This window comes from Chelonoidis abingdonii, chromosome 1 (genome assembly GCF_003597395.2).
Source record: "Chelonoidis abingdonii isolate Lonesome George chromosome 1, CheloAbing_2.0, whole genome shotgun sequence".
Lineage (NCBI taxonomy): Eukaryota > Metazoa > Chordata > Testudines > Testudinidae > Chelonoidis > Chelonoidis abingdonii.
This window is the reverse complement of record NC_133769.1, coordinates 331324496-331343608: the sequence shown is the minus strand read 5'-3', so window position 1 is coordinate 331343608 and position 19113 is coordinate 331324496. Positions and strand designations below refer to the sequence as shown.

General features: G+C 44.1%; 1 protein-coding gene across 1 annotated transcript in view; it reads left to right on the top strand.

Annotated features, from left to right (window-relative positions):
* The window catches only part of SGCG (sarcoglycan gamma), a 158993-nt gene extending 144751 nt beyond the window's left edge, over positions 1-14242 (top strand). The window contains exons 6-7 of the mRNA XM_075061665.1: positions 9762-9885; positions 13423-14242. Coding sequence (XP_074917766.1) covers positions 9762-9885; positions 13423-13596 — 298 coding nt within the window. The 3' untranslated portion in view covers positions 13597-14242. The remainder of the gene's footprint in view (positions 1-9761; positions 9886-13422) is intronic.
* The last annotated feature ends 4871 nt before the right edge of the window (positions 14243-19113 follow it).

Genomic DNA, 19113 nt, shown 5'->3' with positions numbered 1-19113 from the left:
CCGTGGTCCTGAGTTATGAGGTCTGGGTGGAGTGGCAGGGTAATTGGGTTGGCTATCGACAGGTCGAGCAACGTGGTGTACCAGTGCTGCCTGGGCCACGCTGGAGCGATCATGATGAGGCACGCTCTGTCCCTGTGGAATTTTAGCAGGACCTTGTGAATCAGCAGAAAAGGTGGGAAGGCATAAAGGAGCTGGCTCTTCCATGGCATCAGGAAAGCATCCAAGATTGATCCCGGGGAGAGACTTTGGAAGGAGCAGAACATCTGGCACTTCCTGTTCGCGCGGGAAGCGAACAGGTCTATGTGGGGAAATCCCCACTTCTGGAAAACAGAATGAATAACGTCCGGGCAGATCGACCACTCGTGAGACAGGAAGGACCTGCTGAGTCGATCCGCCAGAGTGTTCCGAACCCCTGGAAGAAAGGACGCTACTAAATCTATCGCGTGGGCTATGCAAAAGTCCCAGAGTTGGATGGCCTCCTGACAAAGGGGGAAGGATCATGTCCCTCCCTGTTTGTTTACGTAGTACATGGCCCTTGTGTTGTCTGTAAACACTGAGACACAACGGCCTTGTAAATGTTGCTGGAACGCCTGGCACTGCTTTCAGTTCTCGGACATTTATGTGTAATGCCAGCTCCTGAGATGACCAGAGGCCTTGAGTACACAGGTGTCCGAGGTGAGCACCCCAGCTGAGAGATGACGCGTCCGACATCAGGGACATTGAGGGTTGGGGCGGATGGAATGGCAGCCCTGTACACACCAGGGAGGGAGATAGCCATCAGTCTAGGGAGCCTAGGGTGCTCGGGGGAATGGTGACTTTCGTGTCTATTGGGTCCCTGCCCGGACGGTATACCGAGTTGAGCCAAACTTGGAGAGGGTGGAGGCAGAGCCTGGCATATTTGGTTACGAATGTGCAGGCAGCCATGTGACCCAGGAGACCAAGACAAGTGCGAGCCGAGGTTGTCGGGAAATTCTGTCGACCTCGGATGATTGTTGCCATCGCCTGAAACCGCGGCTGTGGTAAGCAGGCTCTGGCTAGATTGGAGTCCAGGATAGCTCCTATGAAGTCTAACCTCTGTGTGGGAACCAGAGTGGATTTTTCTATATTGATCATCAGGCCTGCACGTGTGAATAGGTCCTTGACGATGCCCACATGCTGGGTGACTTGTGTCTCAGAGGCCCCTCGGATGAGCCAATCGTCCAGATACGGAAAAACGTGTATCCGACGTCAGCGGAGGTAGGCGGCGACTACGGCCATACACTTTGTAAATACCCTTGGGGCTGTAGAAAGGCCAAACAGCAGGACCGTAAACTGAAAGTGCTGACAGCTGGCTACAAAGCAGAGGTATCTCCTGTGCGGAGGAAAGATAGCGATATGAAAGTACGCATCCTTCATATCGAGGCAGTATACCAGTCTCCAGGATCCAAGGATGGGATAATGGTTCCCAGGTATACCATGCAGAGCTTCAACTTTATCATAAACTGGTTGAGTCCTCGCTGGTCTAGGATAGATCTGAGACCTCCCTTCGACTTGGGGATTAGGAAATAACGGGAGTAAAACCCCTTGCCCCTTTCGTCCATTGGTACCTCCTCTATAGCTCCTATGGCGAGGAGCATCTGCACCTCTTGTAAGAGGAATTGCTCATGAGAGGGGTCCCTGAAGAGGGACAGGGTTGGAGGGCGGAGTTGAAATAAATTGGAGGTGGTACCCGTACTCCACCGTGTGGGACCCAGCAATCTGAAGTTAACTGGGACCACGCCGGGAGGAAATAGGAGAGACGGTTGGAGAAGGGAGGAGAGGGATTCTGGCCTGTAACTGGTACGCCGCCTCTCAAGGGGCGCACCTTCAAAAGTTCATCTTTGGTCCCAGTAGTGGTTTCGAGGGACCTTGATTTTGGCCCCCTTGGGGTTCTGACGGTCATCTGCGACCACCTCAGCCGTACCGCCTGCCAAAGTCCTGTCTTTGTCTAGGCACAGAGTATGGGCGGTGAGGCTGGGGATAGAAAGGCCTGCGTTGAGTCACTGGCGTATGCATGCCGAGAGAGCGCGCATTATGACCCTGTTGTCCTTCAGGCTTTGCAGCCTGGGGTCAGTCTTTTCCGAGAAGAGGCCTTTACCATCAAATGGCAAGTCCTGAACGGTATACTGCAGCTCCGGTGGGAGGTTTGAAACCTGAAGCCATGAGATGCGCCTCATAGCAACACCCGAGGCCAGAGTCCTGGCTGCTGAGTCTGCTGCATTCAATGAGGCCTGGAGGAAGTTCTGGCCACCTTTTTCCCTTCCTCCAGAGGGCAGCGAACTCTTGGCGGGAGTCTTTGAGGGAGAAGCTCCATAAACTTACCCACTGCCACCCAGGTGTTATAATTATAGCAGACAAACAAGACTCGTTGATTTGCCACCCAGAGCTGTAGGGCCCCTGCCAAGTACATCTTGCGGCGAGTAGGTCCATTCGCCTAGCCTCCTTCAATTTTGGGGCTGGTGCCTGCTGGCCGTGGTGTTCCCTCTCATTAACGGACTGGACAACTAGTGGGTGGGGAGAGGATGGACATATAAGTACTCGTACCCTTTTAGAGGGCACCATATATATTTACGCTCGACTCCCCTGGCCGCAGGAGGGATAGAGGCTGGGGACTACCCATATAGTATCAGCATTCGCCTGGATGGTCCGAATAAACGGTAGGGCCACTCTAGTGGGGGCATCCACTGACAGAATGTCCACTACCGGGTCCTCTCCCTTCGGGACCTCCTCCACTTGGAGGTTCATATTGAGTGCTACCCTCCTTAGGAGGTCCTGATGGGCTCTCAGGTTGATTGGAGGAGGGCCCGAGGAGGATGTTCCTGCCACCGTCTCATCTGGGGAAGAGGAAGAGGAGATGCAGGCGACGAGACAGTCCTGGGTGGCCTGTTGCTCTTGGGCGATCTCCTGCTCCAGAGAAACCTGGGAGTCCAGTGGGTGAACTGGGCTTTCCTCCGCAGGGGACGGCTAACCATCACTTCTGGCACTCGGTGCCTTGATGAGACAGAGCGGGCCTGGGTCTCTTGGAAGACTCTGGTGGGCACATCAGAATCGCGGTCCTGACCATAAGAGCTGTCCGCGTGGGACGACACTGATGCATGTCTGGATGGCCACAGAGGTGCTGAAAAGCCCTGAGCAGAGTCTCTGTCTCTAGCAGACCTTGCCCTACTCGGCACCGGGGACCGGTACCGGGAGGCATACCGGTACTGGGAACGAGATCGGGACCTGCGACCATAGCTGTGCCGGGAGGTCGACCGAGATCTCGAGGCTCGACGTTGGGAGCGCCTACAGGAGTCATGGTGCCTGGAGCGGTGCCGGGAGCTGGAACGGTGTCAAGAGTTAGCGGGTCAGCGAACGGGATACTGACCGGTGCCGCGAGTGCGACCGGTACCGAGGAGGAGAACGGTAAAGGACTGGGACTGCGAGCGGCGTCGGGAGCGGGAGTGCGACGGGACCTGGAACGTCTGCGGGACCGTGATCATGAACGGTGCCGCTCTGCTGTGCCGATAGAGGATAGTCTTATCAAGGCAGGCTTGCCAATAGACTGTATTACCCGCCCCGCAGTGCCGGGGGTTGAGACAGCGTCTCCAGCTTAGCGTGGATGGAATAGTAAGCTCAACCACGGCTCGCGCTGGGGAGCTGACAGGCACCAGACTCGACGGCCCTCGTGGAACTGGAATCGACAGTGCTGACATTGTCGGTTCCGCGGCAGGTGTCGGTGCCGGGCGATCTGACTTAGATGACTCTCTGGCTGCGGTGCAGGTGGCACGGAAGCAGCAGGAGTCTTAGGCTTTCTCGACCTCGGGGAGAGGGAGCGGTGTTTCGAGTCGACTTCGGTGGTCTGGCGACGGCCAGTGCCGAGAGGCCTTGGCAGTACCAGCGTGGTCTGGTGCCAAGGAGGTGTTTCTGCCCGCCAAACTGACCAGAGCTCAGTGTCGCAGGTGGAGGGGTAAGAGCCGCCTTTTTTGTTCTCAGCTTAAAAGCCTTGCAAATGCGACACTTATCTGTTAGGTGAGATTCCCTGAGGCACTTAAGGCAGGAGTCGTGTGGATCTCCTGTCGGCATCGGCTTATGACAGGACGAGCACAGTTTGAACCCGGTGAACCAGCCATGGGCCCCGGCACCAGGTGCGGGGAAGGGGCTAATCCCCAAAGCCCTCTTAACTATAACACTAACTATGAACGATGAGAATTAACTATATACTTTGAACTATATACACAAAAATAACTAGAGAACTATGAGTAGCTAGGGAGGTAGAGGTCAGTAAAACCACACTCCACAGTTCCAACGACCGACACGGGCGGTAAGAAGGAACTGAGGGGCGGTTGGGTTGGCAGGGGTATATATCCGGCGCCATATGCGCGCCACTCCAGGGGGTGCCCAGCCGACCTACTGAGTGTTGCTAGGGTAAAAATCTTCCGACGAACGTGCACGCTAATTGGAATCGATATGAGCAAGCACTCGAAGAAGAACAATAAATCTTAACACAACCTGAAGGCTCATGAAGGTGGAACAGAATCAACAATAGTGAATCTAACTGGGATATTCTCAGAAATGATTGAAGTTAAACTAGCTTAAATCTTTCATTTCATTTGGAATTGTTACTTAAGTGAAAGTTGAGAGATTCTGAATCTCTTAAAGCAGCCAAAGAAAATGATGAATTATGTCTCATATAGCATATTTTATTTTTCTTTTTTGCATGTTGGGTTATCATGTTGATAAAAAGGACCAAGAGAATGATTAAAGGATTGGGAACAACTTCTGTTGATGAAAGAAACAAGCTTTCAGGCTACACAGAGCTCTTCTTCAGGTCTGGGAAAGGTACTCAGAGTGTTAGAACAAAATACAAGGTGGAACAAATTGTTTAGCAGTAGTAGTTAATAAATATTTGAAGGGACCATTCAAGATGAAGTGACCCATTAACACCCCTGCAGCCACAGTACAAAAAGTTGAAGGGGCGCAGGCTCAGGAGATTACAGATTGTTGTAATAAACTATAAATCCAGTGTCTTTATTAAGAACATGATTTTTAGTTTCTAGAAAAGTTGTGCATTTAAGATCCCAGACTTGTCTTTTGAAGGCATTGTCCACATTTCCTTTGAGGACAAGGACTGAGATGTCAGATATGGAGTGATCATTTTGTGAAAATTGTTCATCTGTGGGTGATACATTGTTTTTATCTTTTATCATTTTTCTGTGTGAGTTCATCCGAGAGTGTAGTGATTGTCTGGTTTCACCCACATAGTTTTTATTTGGGAATTTAGGGCACTGGATGAGGTATACCACATGGTGTGATAGGCATGTATAGGACTCATGGATCTTGAAAGATGTATTGTGGGGTTTTTTTTATCATTGTAGCAGTGGAGATATGTCTGTTTTTTCTGGCAGCGTCTGGTGACACTTTGAGTTGGTGTGTCCTGGTCTGTGGAAAGCTTGCTTCTGATAATGAGTTTGGCAAAGTTGGGCGGTTGTTTGAAGGTCAGAAGAGGGGGTTTGGAAAAGATTTCTTTAGGCATGAGGTCCCCCCATTGAATATGGGTTGTAATTGTTTAATGATACCCCATATGGGTTCCAGTGTGGGGAGGAAGGTGACAGCTATGAGTGTTTAGTTGGAGGGTTATTTTTTTTGTACTGAAGCAGGTTTGGGTGACCCATTCCATGATGCAATCTATGTCTCTGATAGAGCATCCTTGTTTGGTGAAGGCAGTTTTAAGTGTGTAAAGGTGTGTTTCCTGGACTTTCTCCTTGGAGCATATTCTGTCGTATCTGAGGGCCTGGATGTAGATAAAAGATTTCTTGGTGTGTTTGGGGTGGTTACTCAAACTGTGAAGGTAACTGTGGTGACCTGGGTTTCTTGTATATAGTTGTCTGTAGGGTTCCACTGCTGAAGCTGACTGTGGTATATAGGAAGTTGATGCTGGTATGTAAGTGGTCTAGAGAGAGTTTGATGGATGGCTGCTGGTTGTTGAAGTTGTGGTGGAAATCTGTGAGGGAGTTTAGGTTGTTTGTCCAAAGGATAAAAATGTCATTGATGTATCTCAGCTATATCACTGGTTTCATGCAGCTTTTGTCCAGAAATTCTTCTTCAAAGTGACCCCTGAAGAGGCTGGAATGTTGGGGAGCCATGGCCACAGAATATGATTTTTACAATTTTTGTTATTCAAAATTATTTGGCAAAAATTTTGCAGCAAATGAAAATAATAATGAGACTGTGGAACTCATACTCAGAGCATATTAACATGTCCACAGATTACACTGTCTTCGGTTCAATATGTAATATAACCTTCTTAGACCTAGCTTTCCTACAATAAGCAAACACACAAACAACATGTCCTTCCTCTTGGTAGTTGAAGGTGCTGAGATATTATGCTGATGAACACAGAATAGAGAGAAATTCATAGTTATGATACAACTTAAATATTGACAAAGCCTTTAGGATTTGAGGTATCTTTGAACCTTCAATTAATTGCAGGTACATAAACTTTTTAAAAATAGGGCCATGGTATTATTTTCTTCTTTCACATAAACTGATTTTTATTGGAATATGTAATTGCAAACGTAACTGGAATATTTCCAAATACAATATTTGCCTTTCATATAAAATGACCCTGGTTCAACAAACAGAAGCAAATATGCACATCATGTTCCCCTTGAAAAGTATCAGGAAAGATATATAGCTCTTCTGGATGAAATCAGGAAAAAGTCAAACTACACTAACTAAACATCCAAAAAGCTGCTATCGTAATGGGTACTTAGTGTAATTTGTTACCCAATGCACAAAATTGAGCTCCCGTGAGTTACTAATAGCCCAAAAGAAGATTTAAAGTTCATTGTTTATTACTTGAATAGTATATAAGCTATTCTTGAGGCAAACAGCTTTTCAAAAAGAATTAGTTATGAATAATAGCTTCTGCAATTACACTATTAAAGATGACAATTATATGCTTGTTCTTCAGCGTGTTGATCACCAGCTGGAGACCGAAAGAAATTTTACTCCCTGCACATGATATATTCTGTGTATTCTGGGGATTTTATGCCTCCCACTGAAGTATCTGATATTTATCTGTGTCAAAGACAGAATAATGAATCAGATAGACCACTGGTTGATTTTGCTGTGGTCATTTGTATTCTGTGCAAGACTACTTGTAAGCTAGGCAACAGTCTCAAAAGTGTGTTTGCCACAGGTGTACTCCTTCTACAAGGTTGTGTTGACAGCAAAAAGGGACGGGTTCAAATATTTAGGTGTTGCTCCTAAAATGTACAAAACATTGCCAGCTTGAGGCACCCCACACCCAGTCCTCAACAAGTATGGGAAAAACTAATTTTATTTTGAGCAGTGTCCCTATGGGTGCTCTACTTTAGGTGCACTTGTGTCCCTGAGTGTAGGATCAGAGATCTTCGATAGCAGTGCCTGTTGGGATGATGGGGAAATCCTCCCCATCTCGTGCTGTGAGCAGCAACTATATAGCACTGTTCGGTCCAACCACCCTCAGTTCCTTCTCAACCGCCCTTCGCAAGGGACAGAATTTCTAGCAAAACCCTTCATAGGAAAGTCTTTATTGCCTTTAGTAGTGTTAGTGTTTCTGTTAAAAGTTTATGCTTGATACTCATTTCCATTTCTTAGTTTTTCCCTCCTGAAAAAAAATTATTTCCTCCCTGTTACTCCTTAGGTTAGAATAGTATTTTTTTTCTATATTCTCCCCTACAGGGAAGTTCCCCCGTACATGGGGCTATGCCAAGATTCCTGGAGTTTAATAGGTACCTCACCTGCTATGAGACCGTCCCTGTATGCGACAGGCATTCATGGTACATTTGTTGCTTAGGAGAGGGGCAAATACCACAGAAGTACACAGACTGCCTCAGCTTAAAGGCATGAACCTGAAAGAACGATAACCTGAAGCTAAAAATGTTAATGATGGACACTGCATTGTGGCCAGACTCAGACCTTGGCCCCAATACCTGTCCTGTGCAACAGTCACCACAGGCACTGTCAACTGCCGCCCCGCACTTGCCACACGCTGTAAAAAGAAAGGCCACGACTCTCACCAAGATAGCAAGAAATGAACCCTGAGCTCACCCACCAAGGAACCGTCACAAAAAAGGATCCTCTACAAGGTCAATAGCCTCAACATCTTCTACTGAAAGACTTAGCTCCAGTGACCACCCAGAGACCTCCAGTATCGGCACTACTGATAAGTCCAAGGACCCTAAGAAGACAGGACCATGCAAGATGGTACCGTCACATGATACCAGCAAAGAGAGGCCCAAAGCTGCACAGTTTGCACTGGCTGCTCCAACTAAACCTATGGCACAAAGTGCTTCAACACCAGTGAAGCCTTCGGAGCCACCTACTGGTTAATTGGGGCCTGTTTCATCTCCAACAAAAGTCAACTCCCAGTCATTCTGAAAAACCCTTCTCCTTTCCTTCACCCCCCCAGCCTATCAAGTAGAGAAAAGAGATCTTTCCTTATTCCCTCCACTATAAGAGAGACACTTTGTTCCCCATCAGGAAGGTGAGAGGCCTTTATTATTGAAATAATTTGTTTGAAGAAAAAAAAAGTACAGTACAAATAAGAACAAGATTTCAATTCTTTTCCCTAAGGGAATAAATTAGTTAAGAAACTATCAGAGCCATTATATATTCATTTTCTTTAAAACAGACTATTTTTTAAAGGGCCTAGGCAGGAAGAATTGAGTACAGTATCATCCAGTGTAACTATGGCTGAGGGCCTAACATTGGGTCTGTTATCATTAAGCAGAACTAGCTAATAATGCAAAGGTGCACAAGGGTCTGATCTTGAAAGGTACTGATACTCTGACATGACTTGGTCCTAACTAGGTAATGACAGAAAGAAGCAAAAATACATACATATCCTATTGCAATGTGTTTTGAATTGGATTTTTAATGAGAAAATGGAAAGCATTGTTTGAAATCAAGCCTAATTATTGTTTCTGATCTTCTTGTTTAATTTTGTAAATAATGCCAAATATCAAAAAGTGGGAAAAATCCTGATCTCTTTTACAAACAGAACCCCATTAATGCCATGTAGCTGAGCCAAGGAGGCAACCATTCAGCTACTATGGTCCCTTTCTGCCACCTTGTGGCACCAACTGACTTTGCACAGGTACTGTTATATAATATGTTTGGTGTATGTTAGACTTTAACTTTATTACTTGTAGCTATTTCTGAGTATTTTCAGCAGATTAATTTCAAGTATTTTCCAGATGAGGCTAGTTGTTATAGCTCTCAGATGTTTGGCTACTTACAGCAAGCACATAAATGTACCGAGTGAAATCCTGAAACCCTGGCCCCATTTAAGTCAATGACAAAACTTAACTGAGTTAGGATTTCACCAACTGTGTTTAGAATGTTTTGGTTTATATCAAGTGAAAATAAAGATTATAAAAATGCATTTTCAAATATGAATATTTGTATCAGGACAATTATGGTCTCACTGAAAACTACACCTTAGAAACGCAAATTGCAGTGTTTGTGCCTAAAGTACCATATAGTGTGATCCTGAGTTCTTTCTGCACCGTCATACAGGATACTCTGTTGGTTTTGAAACAACTACCCACTGTTTCAAGTCTGCATAAAGAAATAGGAATCTATCATCTTTTATAGAATTCCTCACATCATTATCACAGAATGTTTTATAAGTTCAAAGGTTTTTTTAAAATTATTTTACAAAATAAAGAAACTTTTTAAGAATATGCTACAGCCAGATTTCCTCTACTTGCTTTCAGACTGGAATCACCAACTCGGTCTTTGAGCATGGATGCACCAAAGGGGATTAATATTAAAGCACAAGCTGGTAATATTGAAGCTCTCTCTCAGATGGATATCAAATTGCATAGCAGTGAAGGAGTGGTGAGTATGATAAATGATATTTTTATTGTGGTTTATATTGATGCTGTTTGATATTGCCATCAATGTCATTAAGTCATTTTAAAGTAACCATATTATAATTGTTCAGATTTTAGCAAATATGCTGATAATTCCAGATAATGATGCCATAATACATTTGTTTACAGGGCAAGGATTAAATAATAATGTAAAATGATATGGTGTTGAAAGAGTTTAAAAAATGCTAAGAAGTCACTTCTATCCTAGCACAGCGCTTATTCGCTTATTTTTTTATTTTATTATTATTATTTTTTTATGAAGTGAGTGCTCTGCTTTGTTCCATGCAGTTTCTGTAGTTATGGAACATGAGAGGTAAAGTGATAGCCTAATACATAATGAAATGCAAGAAGACAGATGTCCAGCTCCGGCTCCCATTGAAGTCAGTGGACTTTAGCATAATGTTTGTGCAGGGTTCCCCTTCATTCAGCCATCCCCAACATCAGTAAAAACAACAGATGAATCTGGTATGGGGAGCTCACTTAGACCCTCATACTATTCAAGGCAGGTGGTCTCCTCTTGAGTGCACTCTGCACATTAACTTGCTGGAGCTCAGGGCAATCAGAAATCCCTGTATCCATTTCCTCCCTCTGATCAGTGAGGGTTATATAAACTGTCAAAGGGGAGTGAGATTGCCTTCCCTCTGCATCAAAGCAGAGAGGCTTTGGAACTGGTGCATATGAAACCAGATCAGCATCTCAACAGGTTACCTTCTAGGCGTACAAAACACAGTGGATGCCCTCATCAGGCGTGTCCTTCAATATCATGAATGGGAGATAGATCCCACTGTACTCCATCGCATATTTCAGTTTTGGGGCATCCCATAGATGGACCTGTTCGCCACAGCCAAGTAAAAGAAGTGCTCCCAGTTGTGCTTGAAAGGCAGTCTGGGTCACCACTTCCAGAAGATGCCTTTCTGCTTCATTGGAGTCTAGGTCTTCAATTTGCATTTCCCCAAACTCCCTTGATATCCAAGGTGCTGTTCAAGATAAGGAAAGACAAAGACAATGTTATTCTTGTAGTTCCAACATGGGCAAGACAAACATGGTTTCATTATCTCACTATTTGTCAACTGATAACTCTTTGGACTGTCTTCCCATCTCCTCTCTCATGATGGCAGTCAAATCCGTCACCCCAACCCTTGGGGTTCTTTGACTCAAGGCACAATTCACAGGGTTAGAAACAACCTGAGGATGTGAAAAGTGTGGTTACATAGCAGGAAAGAATCTACTTTTGACACATATATCTAAAAGTAGATAAAATTCAAACACTGGTGTGACCTAAAATATTTTTCACCTCCATCCTCCCTATTATCATTTGTACTACATTACATTTTAGAGCTAAAAATGACAGGATTATCTTTAAACTCCATAAATATGTGTTTGGCAACTATTATGTTCTGTCTTATGGTAGAAGGTTTTTACATCTTCACTCATCCTATAAGGAGGTTTCTCAAGGAATTGGACAACTTCTTCCCACAAATCAGGTGCCCTAAACTCGCATGGGACCTCAACTTGGTATTCAGATGTCTTACCAGGCTTCCCTTTCAACCTGTGGCCACCTGCTCCCTTCTACACATGTCTATGAAAACTGCATTTATAGTAACCATTACTTCTGCTCACAGAGTGGATAAGAAAGGGGCTCTGGTGACATACCCCCCCTTCACAGTCTCCTTTAAGAATAAGGTCACACTATGACTGCATCCCAAGTTCCTATCAAAGGTATCTTCAGACTTCCACATGAATAAACCTATCCACCTTCCAGTTTTCCACCCTAAGCTACCCCTGGATAAAGGAGATGTGACATTACATTACATTGATGTCGGGAGGGCAGTAGCCTTTTAACTAAATAGGACTAAGCCCTTTAGGAAATCTCCCAGACTATTTCTCTCCATTGTGGACAGAACTAAGGGATCTCTGATTCCCAAGCAAAGACTCCCTAGATGGGTATCTGGCTGAATTACTTACTGCTATCAGTCTCAGGAGCTTCAACCTACCTCTAGAGTATTAACTCACTCCACAAGATCCCCCTCTACTTCAGGAGTCTTTCTTAAGAATGTTTCCACCATGGAAATATGTAGAGCCATGACTTGGACCTTCATTCATACATTTGCTGAACTATGCAGTTATTCGTGCCTCAGCTTCTAATGCCATATTTGACTCTACTGTTATGTCTTTGGTCTTAGACTCAATGCCGAAGCCCCAGCCCTTTGTAGAGGGTACTGCTCAAAAGTCATCTAGAGTGGAGCACCCATAAGGCCATTACTCAAATAAGAGGTTACTTACTCTGTGCAGTAACTGTGGTTCTGCGAGATGTGTCCCCCTATTGGTGCTGCACTACCCGCCCTACTCTTCTCTCCTTTGGAGTTCTTTACAGTAGAAAAGAAGCTGAGGATGGATTGCCTGCACAGCTCTATATAGCCTTGGTGCAGAGCACAAGACTGCAGGGAGTGCATGCACAGGCAAGACGGATGCTGCTACCTAAAATGTCCAAATCTGAGATGCATGGAGCACAAGCGCACCTAGAGCAGAGCACCCATAGGGACACCATCTTGAAGTTACTGCACAGGGTGAGTAACCACCTTTTTGGAGCAGGGGGACTGGATTCTGGGCCTCCCACATTGGGTGTGAGTGCCCTAACCACCAAGCAGTAGAGTCACTCTCACACTTATGTTTTCTTTCTCACTCTGTTCTCCTCCCTCAATAACTCTTTAACTAGTTATCCACAGTGAAACTTAAGCAGGAGAGATTGAAAAAACACCACATAAGAATATCCCATAGCCCAGTAATGAGAGCATTCATCTGAAAATTGGCTGATCCCTGTTCAAATCCTTTCTTTTCATCAAGTAGAAAGGGGAGCTGGATTGAGGCTCTCCCACATCCCAGGTGAGAAACCTAACCACTGGGCTAAACGTTGCTAGGAGTGCTTTTCCTTCTTCCTTTCCCCATCTCCCCAGCCAGCTGTTTTGTGTGAATTTACCTGAGAGACCCGATCTGGTAGACAGCCTCTGAGCATGCCTACCAGATTGGGCTGCACCTGTGAGTTAGGTGAGCAAATGTCTATCTTCCCTGGTTTGTGAATTGCTCTTTGGGACCTGGTCAGCAGACAGGTGCCCGGATGCTTAGAGTGAGGCAGCAGTACGTATTCCCAGGGACAGGAACATAGATGCTGAGGGAACTCTGATTACAAGATCGTAGGCATCGAGTGAGGTTAGGTGTACACAGGGTTCAGTGAATTGCAGGGGACCCTAAAACTGGGACTTAGGCCCCTAACCCCAGATTTAGGTGCCTAAGTACCTTTGTGCATCTGGGCCTTAGTGCCTAACTCCCACTGTCAATAGGATTTAGATACCTAAATATCTTTGAGGATCTCGGTCAAAGTGCCTAAGTTTTGAAAATGGGTCTTAATAGCCTAAGTCATTTAGATGCTTCTGAAAATTTAACCCCTTAAACTCTGTTACTGGTACCTCTAACAAACCCATTTGTCCTGCTTTCTCCCATACAGCTTCTGCTTGATGCTGAAACTGTGCGGCTGCCCAAATTGCCTGAAGGGACAAGGGGTGGATCTGATAGATCTCAGGAACTGTATGAGATCTGTGTTTGTCCAGATGGAAAGCTTTACTTGTCAGCAGCTGGTCGGTATTCAACTTGCCAGGAATACAGTCATGTCTGTCAATAAAGCACCTACCTATGCCACATTTTCTCTGGCTATTCTCACTGAATTTTATATTGTTTTGTAGCAGAGTTTCCAAGATTTTAAAAACCATCACCGTAATCTGGGAAACACATTTGCATCCAGAATTCTAGATTGTAAGGAAAAAAAGCAAAAGAGCACAATTAAAATTTTACCTTCAACAGACGTGTTTGAGCTAAACTAAATGTTCTGGAAATGACATTTGGAAGTCAGCCATATAGTGAACTAAAAAAAATCAAAAGGATTTATTTGCACCACTGAACTGTTATTCAGTATGTTGATCATGTAATAGTTAATATTTCCTAGCTCTACGATTTTCTCTTAATACATGTAAACATTTGCTAGTAGTACAAATTGCATTAGTGTGTGAAATTCAGTTTAAGGAATTACTTGAACTATTTGATAAGACAAAAGCATTGTTTGGTGAATTCACGTAGTGCCAGCAAACAGTCTATGCAATTTTGTTCTTGCAATAACACAAACGACGAAGGCGCTGCTTTTTGTATGAGTCCTGTGCAAAATATGTTAAACTGATAAATCCTTTGTTTCTAGATTGGCAAAGCATATGTAGATTTGCTTATTATTGGGATGCATGAAAGAAATCACAATAATTAAAGTGAAATCTCCAAGATTACTGATTTATAACATTCTTTGTCATCAGAGTTGTTAACTGTACAAAAGTGAAATATGTTCGTATATCCCACTCCAACAATAACTCCTTGTAGTGCATGGACCAGGATATTCACTTGAAAGCCTTTTTTTAGCTTTTACAGTGTGATTGTAATTGGAACTGGGTAACTGGAAATTTGTGCTGCTCTTAGCTACATGCCAGCTGGACTATGAAAAGAAAAAAAAATCTTAACAATGGTTCCAGCTTTCTCAAATGCATAATGCTATTTGGTAGGTAGAAAAAGTTCCTCTTCCTGAAGCCCAAGGATCACCTAACTGCAGACCCCTTACTCAGTGAAGAGCCATCAATAATGAACCATTTGCACCCACCTGGATTAGCAGGTTTTGGGACTTAATGGCCTTATAGGGTCTTAGGCACAGAGCCTCAAAGGTATTTAGTATCAGAGGGGTAGCCATGTTAGTCTGGATCTGTAAAAGCAGCAGAGAATCCTGTGGCACCTTATAGACTAACAGACGTTTTGGAGCGTGAGCTTTCGTGGGTGAATACCCACTTCGTCAGACGCAGGTAGTGGAAATTTCCAGGGGCAGGTATATATATGCTAGCAAGCAAGCTAGAGATAACGAGGTATTTAGGTGCCTAATGCCCATTGATGTCAACAGGAATTAGGGAAGGGATTCATGAAAATACTCAAGCACTGATCCCCTGTTTTAGGCATCTAAATTTTGGGTCCACTGGGAGCCACACAGCTCCCACCAAACACCGTAGGCATCTAAACTCCCTCAGCATCTAAGTTTTCCAGAGTGAATAGTCCCTAGGTGCCTATGTTTCTGCCTCCAGGCATGAGCACTGCTGCCTCCCTCTAAGCACCTGGACACCTATCTCCCGCCTACACCCCGAAGCAATTAATGAAACAGCGGCTGATAGATTTTTGAATGGGAACAGATCTGTTAGGTGCGCTCGGTGCACGTCTACCACGTCAGGCCCCCACATGTCTGACTACCTTATAACTGTTAGCCCAGCATGTAGGGCACTCATCTCAGAAGGGGAGACCTAGGTTCAAGTCCCACTCCCCTCTTGTTAAACAGGAGTATGCCACATCTCAGGCGAGCTCTCTAAGCACTGGGCTGTGGGATGCCTGCAGTCTCTCCTGATGAACCTGTTCCATTTTGGCTAAATGTTGGAGGATGTCCACCTCCAGGTGGGCACCCTAACTACCAGATTACAGCTGCATTCTCACTCTCTGGCCCAATGACTTCCACTGAGCATAAATACTTTAACTAGTCATTGGCTCAGCAAGAAAGAGTGCCAGAGAATGACTTTGTAGCCCAGGGGTCAGGGCATCCACATGAGAGGTGAGAGACCCTTGAGTTCTGATCACTGGTTCATAATTCACAGTGGAACAGCTTCAATAGGAGAGACTAAGGAAGCCCCACATCATAAACTCAGTGGTGACACACCACTCGAGATGTGGAAGACTCCCATTTAAATCATTTCCCCCACTCTGGCAGAGGTGGCAGGAATTGAACCTAAGTACCCCACATGCCAGGTGAGCGCTCAAACTACTAGGATAAGTGTTATGAGGTGGGTACCCCCCTCCTCCTCTGGCTGTTTTGTGCTGAGTGAGGCAGGTGCCTGATTCAGGCCCACAAGAAACACCGTGAACACCTAAGCCATCCAAATCCTGCTGGCAGATGCCTCTTTAGTGGCTCCCTAATCAATCTCCGAGAGTGAGCCAGGGCTTAGCCCTCTCCCACTGGCTAGTTTAGGCAGCATTCTGCTTGGCTTTAGCGTTCTGCTTGGCTTTTGCAGAGTACATTGTTAGGCCTCTCACTCCCATTTCTTTGTATTGGGAGCCTAAGTGTCTAACATGGCTTTGTGGTTTCAGTGATGTTCCTGGACTTTCTAAGCACCTAAAAGTTAGGCATGGGAAAGCTGAGTGTCATGGCACCTAAGTCCCTTCATGGAGCCCATCCTAGATACCTAAATACCTTTGCAGGACTGGGCCTTAGCACCTTTAATGCTATTTTAATTCATTATTACCTATTTTGGAGGACCTGTCACTGCAGTACCTTTATGCTTTGTTACAGCTTCATGTTAAACAACTTCTTAGGTTATACAAATCCACCTACTGGCGGCGTATCAAAACAACTGGCCTATCGTTAAGAATTAAGCCCCAACACCAAATAGGCATAGCTAGACCAGATACAGCCATCTTATAGCACTGCCTGTAATGTAGTAGTTTGGCACTGGTGGAAAAACTCAGAATAATTATTAAAGCTACTTGTATAAAGCATCAAAGAAAACACATTTGTGAGGTAGGTGCTTGCCGCTGACAAAGCCCAACTGCCCCGAGAGGAGTGTTGCAGCTGGACACTGACAAGAAAAGCTTCCGTGCAGTAAAAGCCCACGTGCCCTAGAGCAAGCTTGGGCTAAATTCTTCAGCAAGAAACACTGATTCAGCAGAACCCTCCATGCAAAAGGATCAAAAATATGAAAATGGAGGTGGTTATTTTTTATTGCATTAAAAATGATGACTACAATCAGAACAGTACCCTTGTGTTAAATTAGTACTGAATGCAATTTATTTTATGCTAGCTAGTGCTCATACTTGTAGGCCTCTCTGTCCATCTCTTTTACTAGAGCGCCTCACCATCTTTCATGAATTTTCCTCACAACAGCCCGGCAATGTAGGAAAGGGCTATTACCCCCATTTTATGGATGGGAAACTGAGGCACAGGGAAACTAGCTGAAATACCCAAGATCACAGAGGAAGCCTTTGTTGGAGCAAGGAAATGAAATCAGGTCTCCTGACACCCATGCTAGTGCCCTAACCACTGAACCATCATTACCTACTAATGTGTCTAGTATTTTAATTTTCTTTGTGCTATAGAATTCTGCACTGAAAATACATAGCTGTATTATGGATGTTGTAAGAGGAAACCTACAGTTTTGACATGGGTTAGGGGTTAGCTGGTACCTTTGACACCTGGAAAGGTACAGGAAGTGGTTGCAGATCATCAGAATGAAGAACAGAATGATAAATCCTATTGTACCTGACTGTGTGATTAGAATGTTTTCCAAAAGAATGGGTACTATGTACAGAAATTCTTACCACACTAGGAACTTTATGAAGATTTGTTGTTGTAAGGTGAAAGACAGAGAAATGGAATATACTGGTATAAAAACGCTTATTAGAAATTTGCCTCCCTTCTCACAGCCCTTCAGCATTTTGTCTGTTTTTATACAGTCTTATGCAAAAGGAAACTGCAAAAATTAACGGACAAATTGCATTGAATAAACTTTATACATTTTAATACATTTTGAAAAGTTTCTCCTTTCATGTTTACATCAGAGTGAATTACTGCTCAAGTCCATTTTCCAGGTGTCTGTTCACTGGGACATCTTCTTAAAGTCTCTTAAATTTCATTTTTTAACCCATACAAAATATTGACTAACTAAACAATGAATTCCCTCCAAGATATAATCTAGAATTTGTTTTGTCATCAGGTGATGTTGCCTCTAAAAAAACCTTTAACTATAATAGGTGTAAAGGCACAGTTGGGCTCACATGCTTTAGAAACAAACAGTGTATCAGGACTGCTGTACTAACTATGCACTATCTCTGTTGGGAGCACAGCAGAGGAAAGGAAAGCCAAACGGGCAGGTAAATGGGCAGGTTTTGTAGAGAATGATGGAGCTGACTGAGGAGTATGTCACATTCAGAGAAAGTAGTGCACAAGCCTGATGCCAAGCTCATGTTACATACCTAACGTTGATAAGCCGCTAGGGGACAATGCATATTGCCATGCTCATGGTTATGTATGTCCATTAGTTTGCCAGCCCTCCTTGTTGAAAGCAGTATTACTATATTAAATAGCTGTTGTCTTTTTTAAAACAATTTATTTTGGTTACTTATAATTTGTCAGAGTATTGAAAATGCAAAAATTGAAATATCTACTTTAGTGTTCACACTCTATGCTCTTTATTTTCCTTTTATACTATTCACTTTATACACTGCTGGTTTAGCAGTTGTCAAGCTAAGAGCGACCAATACCACATCTAAAACGTGGTATACTATTTTGATTTCAGTCAGTGTAGTTATAATGGATTCTTAGTGATACTATGACTTTGCTTTAAAAAAAGCCAACAATGAAAAAAACTTGAGTACCACCTGAATGCAGTCCATAAGCAGGATTCAGCAGAGATTATTGGAAGGGACGTTACTTCTTTAAAAAAAACCTAATAATGATATCAGGTTTAATGATATCATTATTTTTAATGATTTTTAATGATATCAGGTTACCCACAAATATACTAAAAATAAGCCATGAATGTTTTACGTATGTCCCTTTGTAAAGGCAAATCTACGGTGCTCTTCAGCATAAGTGCTAATGTTGCTGTAAGATTTGGAAACCTGAAGGAGTCACATGAGTGAACATTTCACTTGTATAAAATGCTCAGGCTCTACCAACCCTGTTCCTGACGTTCAAATCTATCGCTAATATATGGTTCATATGGATTCTGTAACAATTATCACTAGCCTAAGCTCCTCACAGCTCTTACCGTTTTGGGGGGACCAGGGTGGAGGATACATTTCTGAAGGTTTGTTTCACTTCTAGGGAGTTGAATATTGTACACTCCTGGGTGCTCCATAGGATCTGGATGAGTGCAGTGTGTAGTCCCATTTGTCATGCTTATTTCTGCATGACATCCCCACAGTTCACTTCCTGCAAATAGCCATCATAAAAGGGTTTTCCACAGTTTATATGCAGAAGTTGGTGAAGGAAGATTATGTCAAGTGTAAAAATATAATTAGAAAGGCCAAAAAAGAATTTGAAGAACAGCTAGCTAAAGACTCAAAAAGTAATACC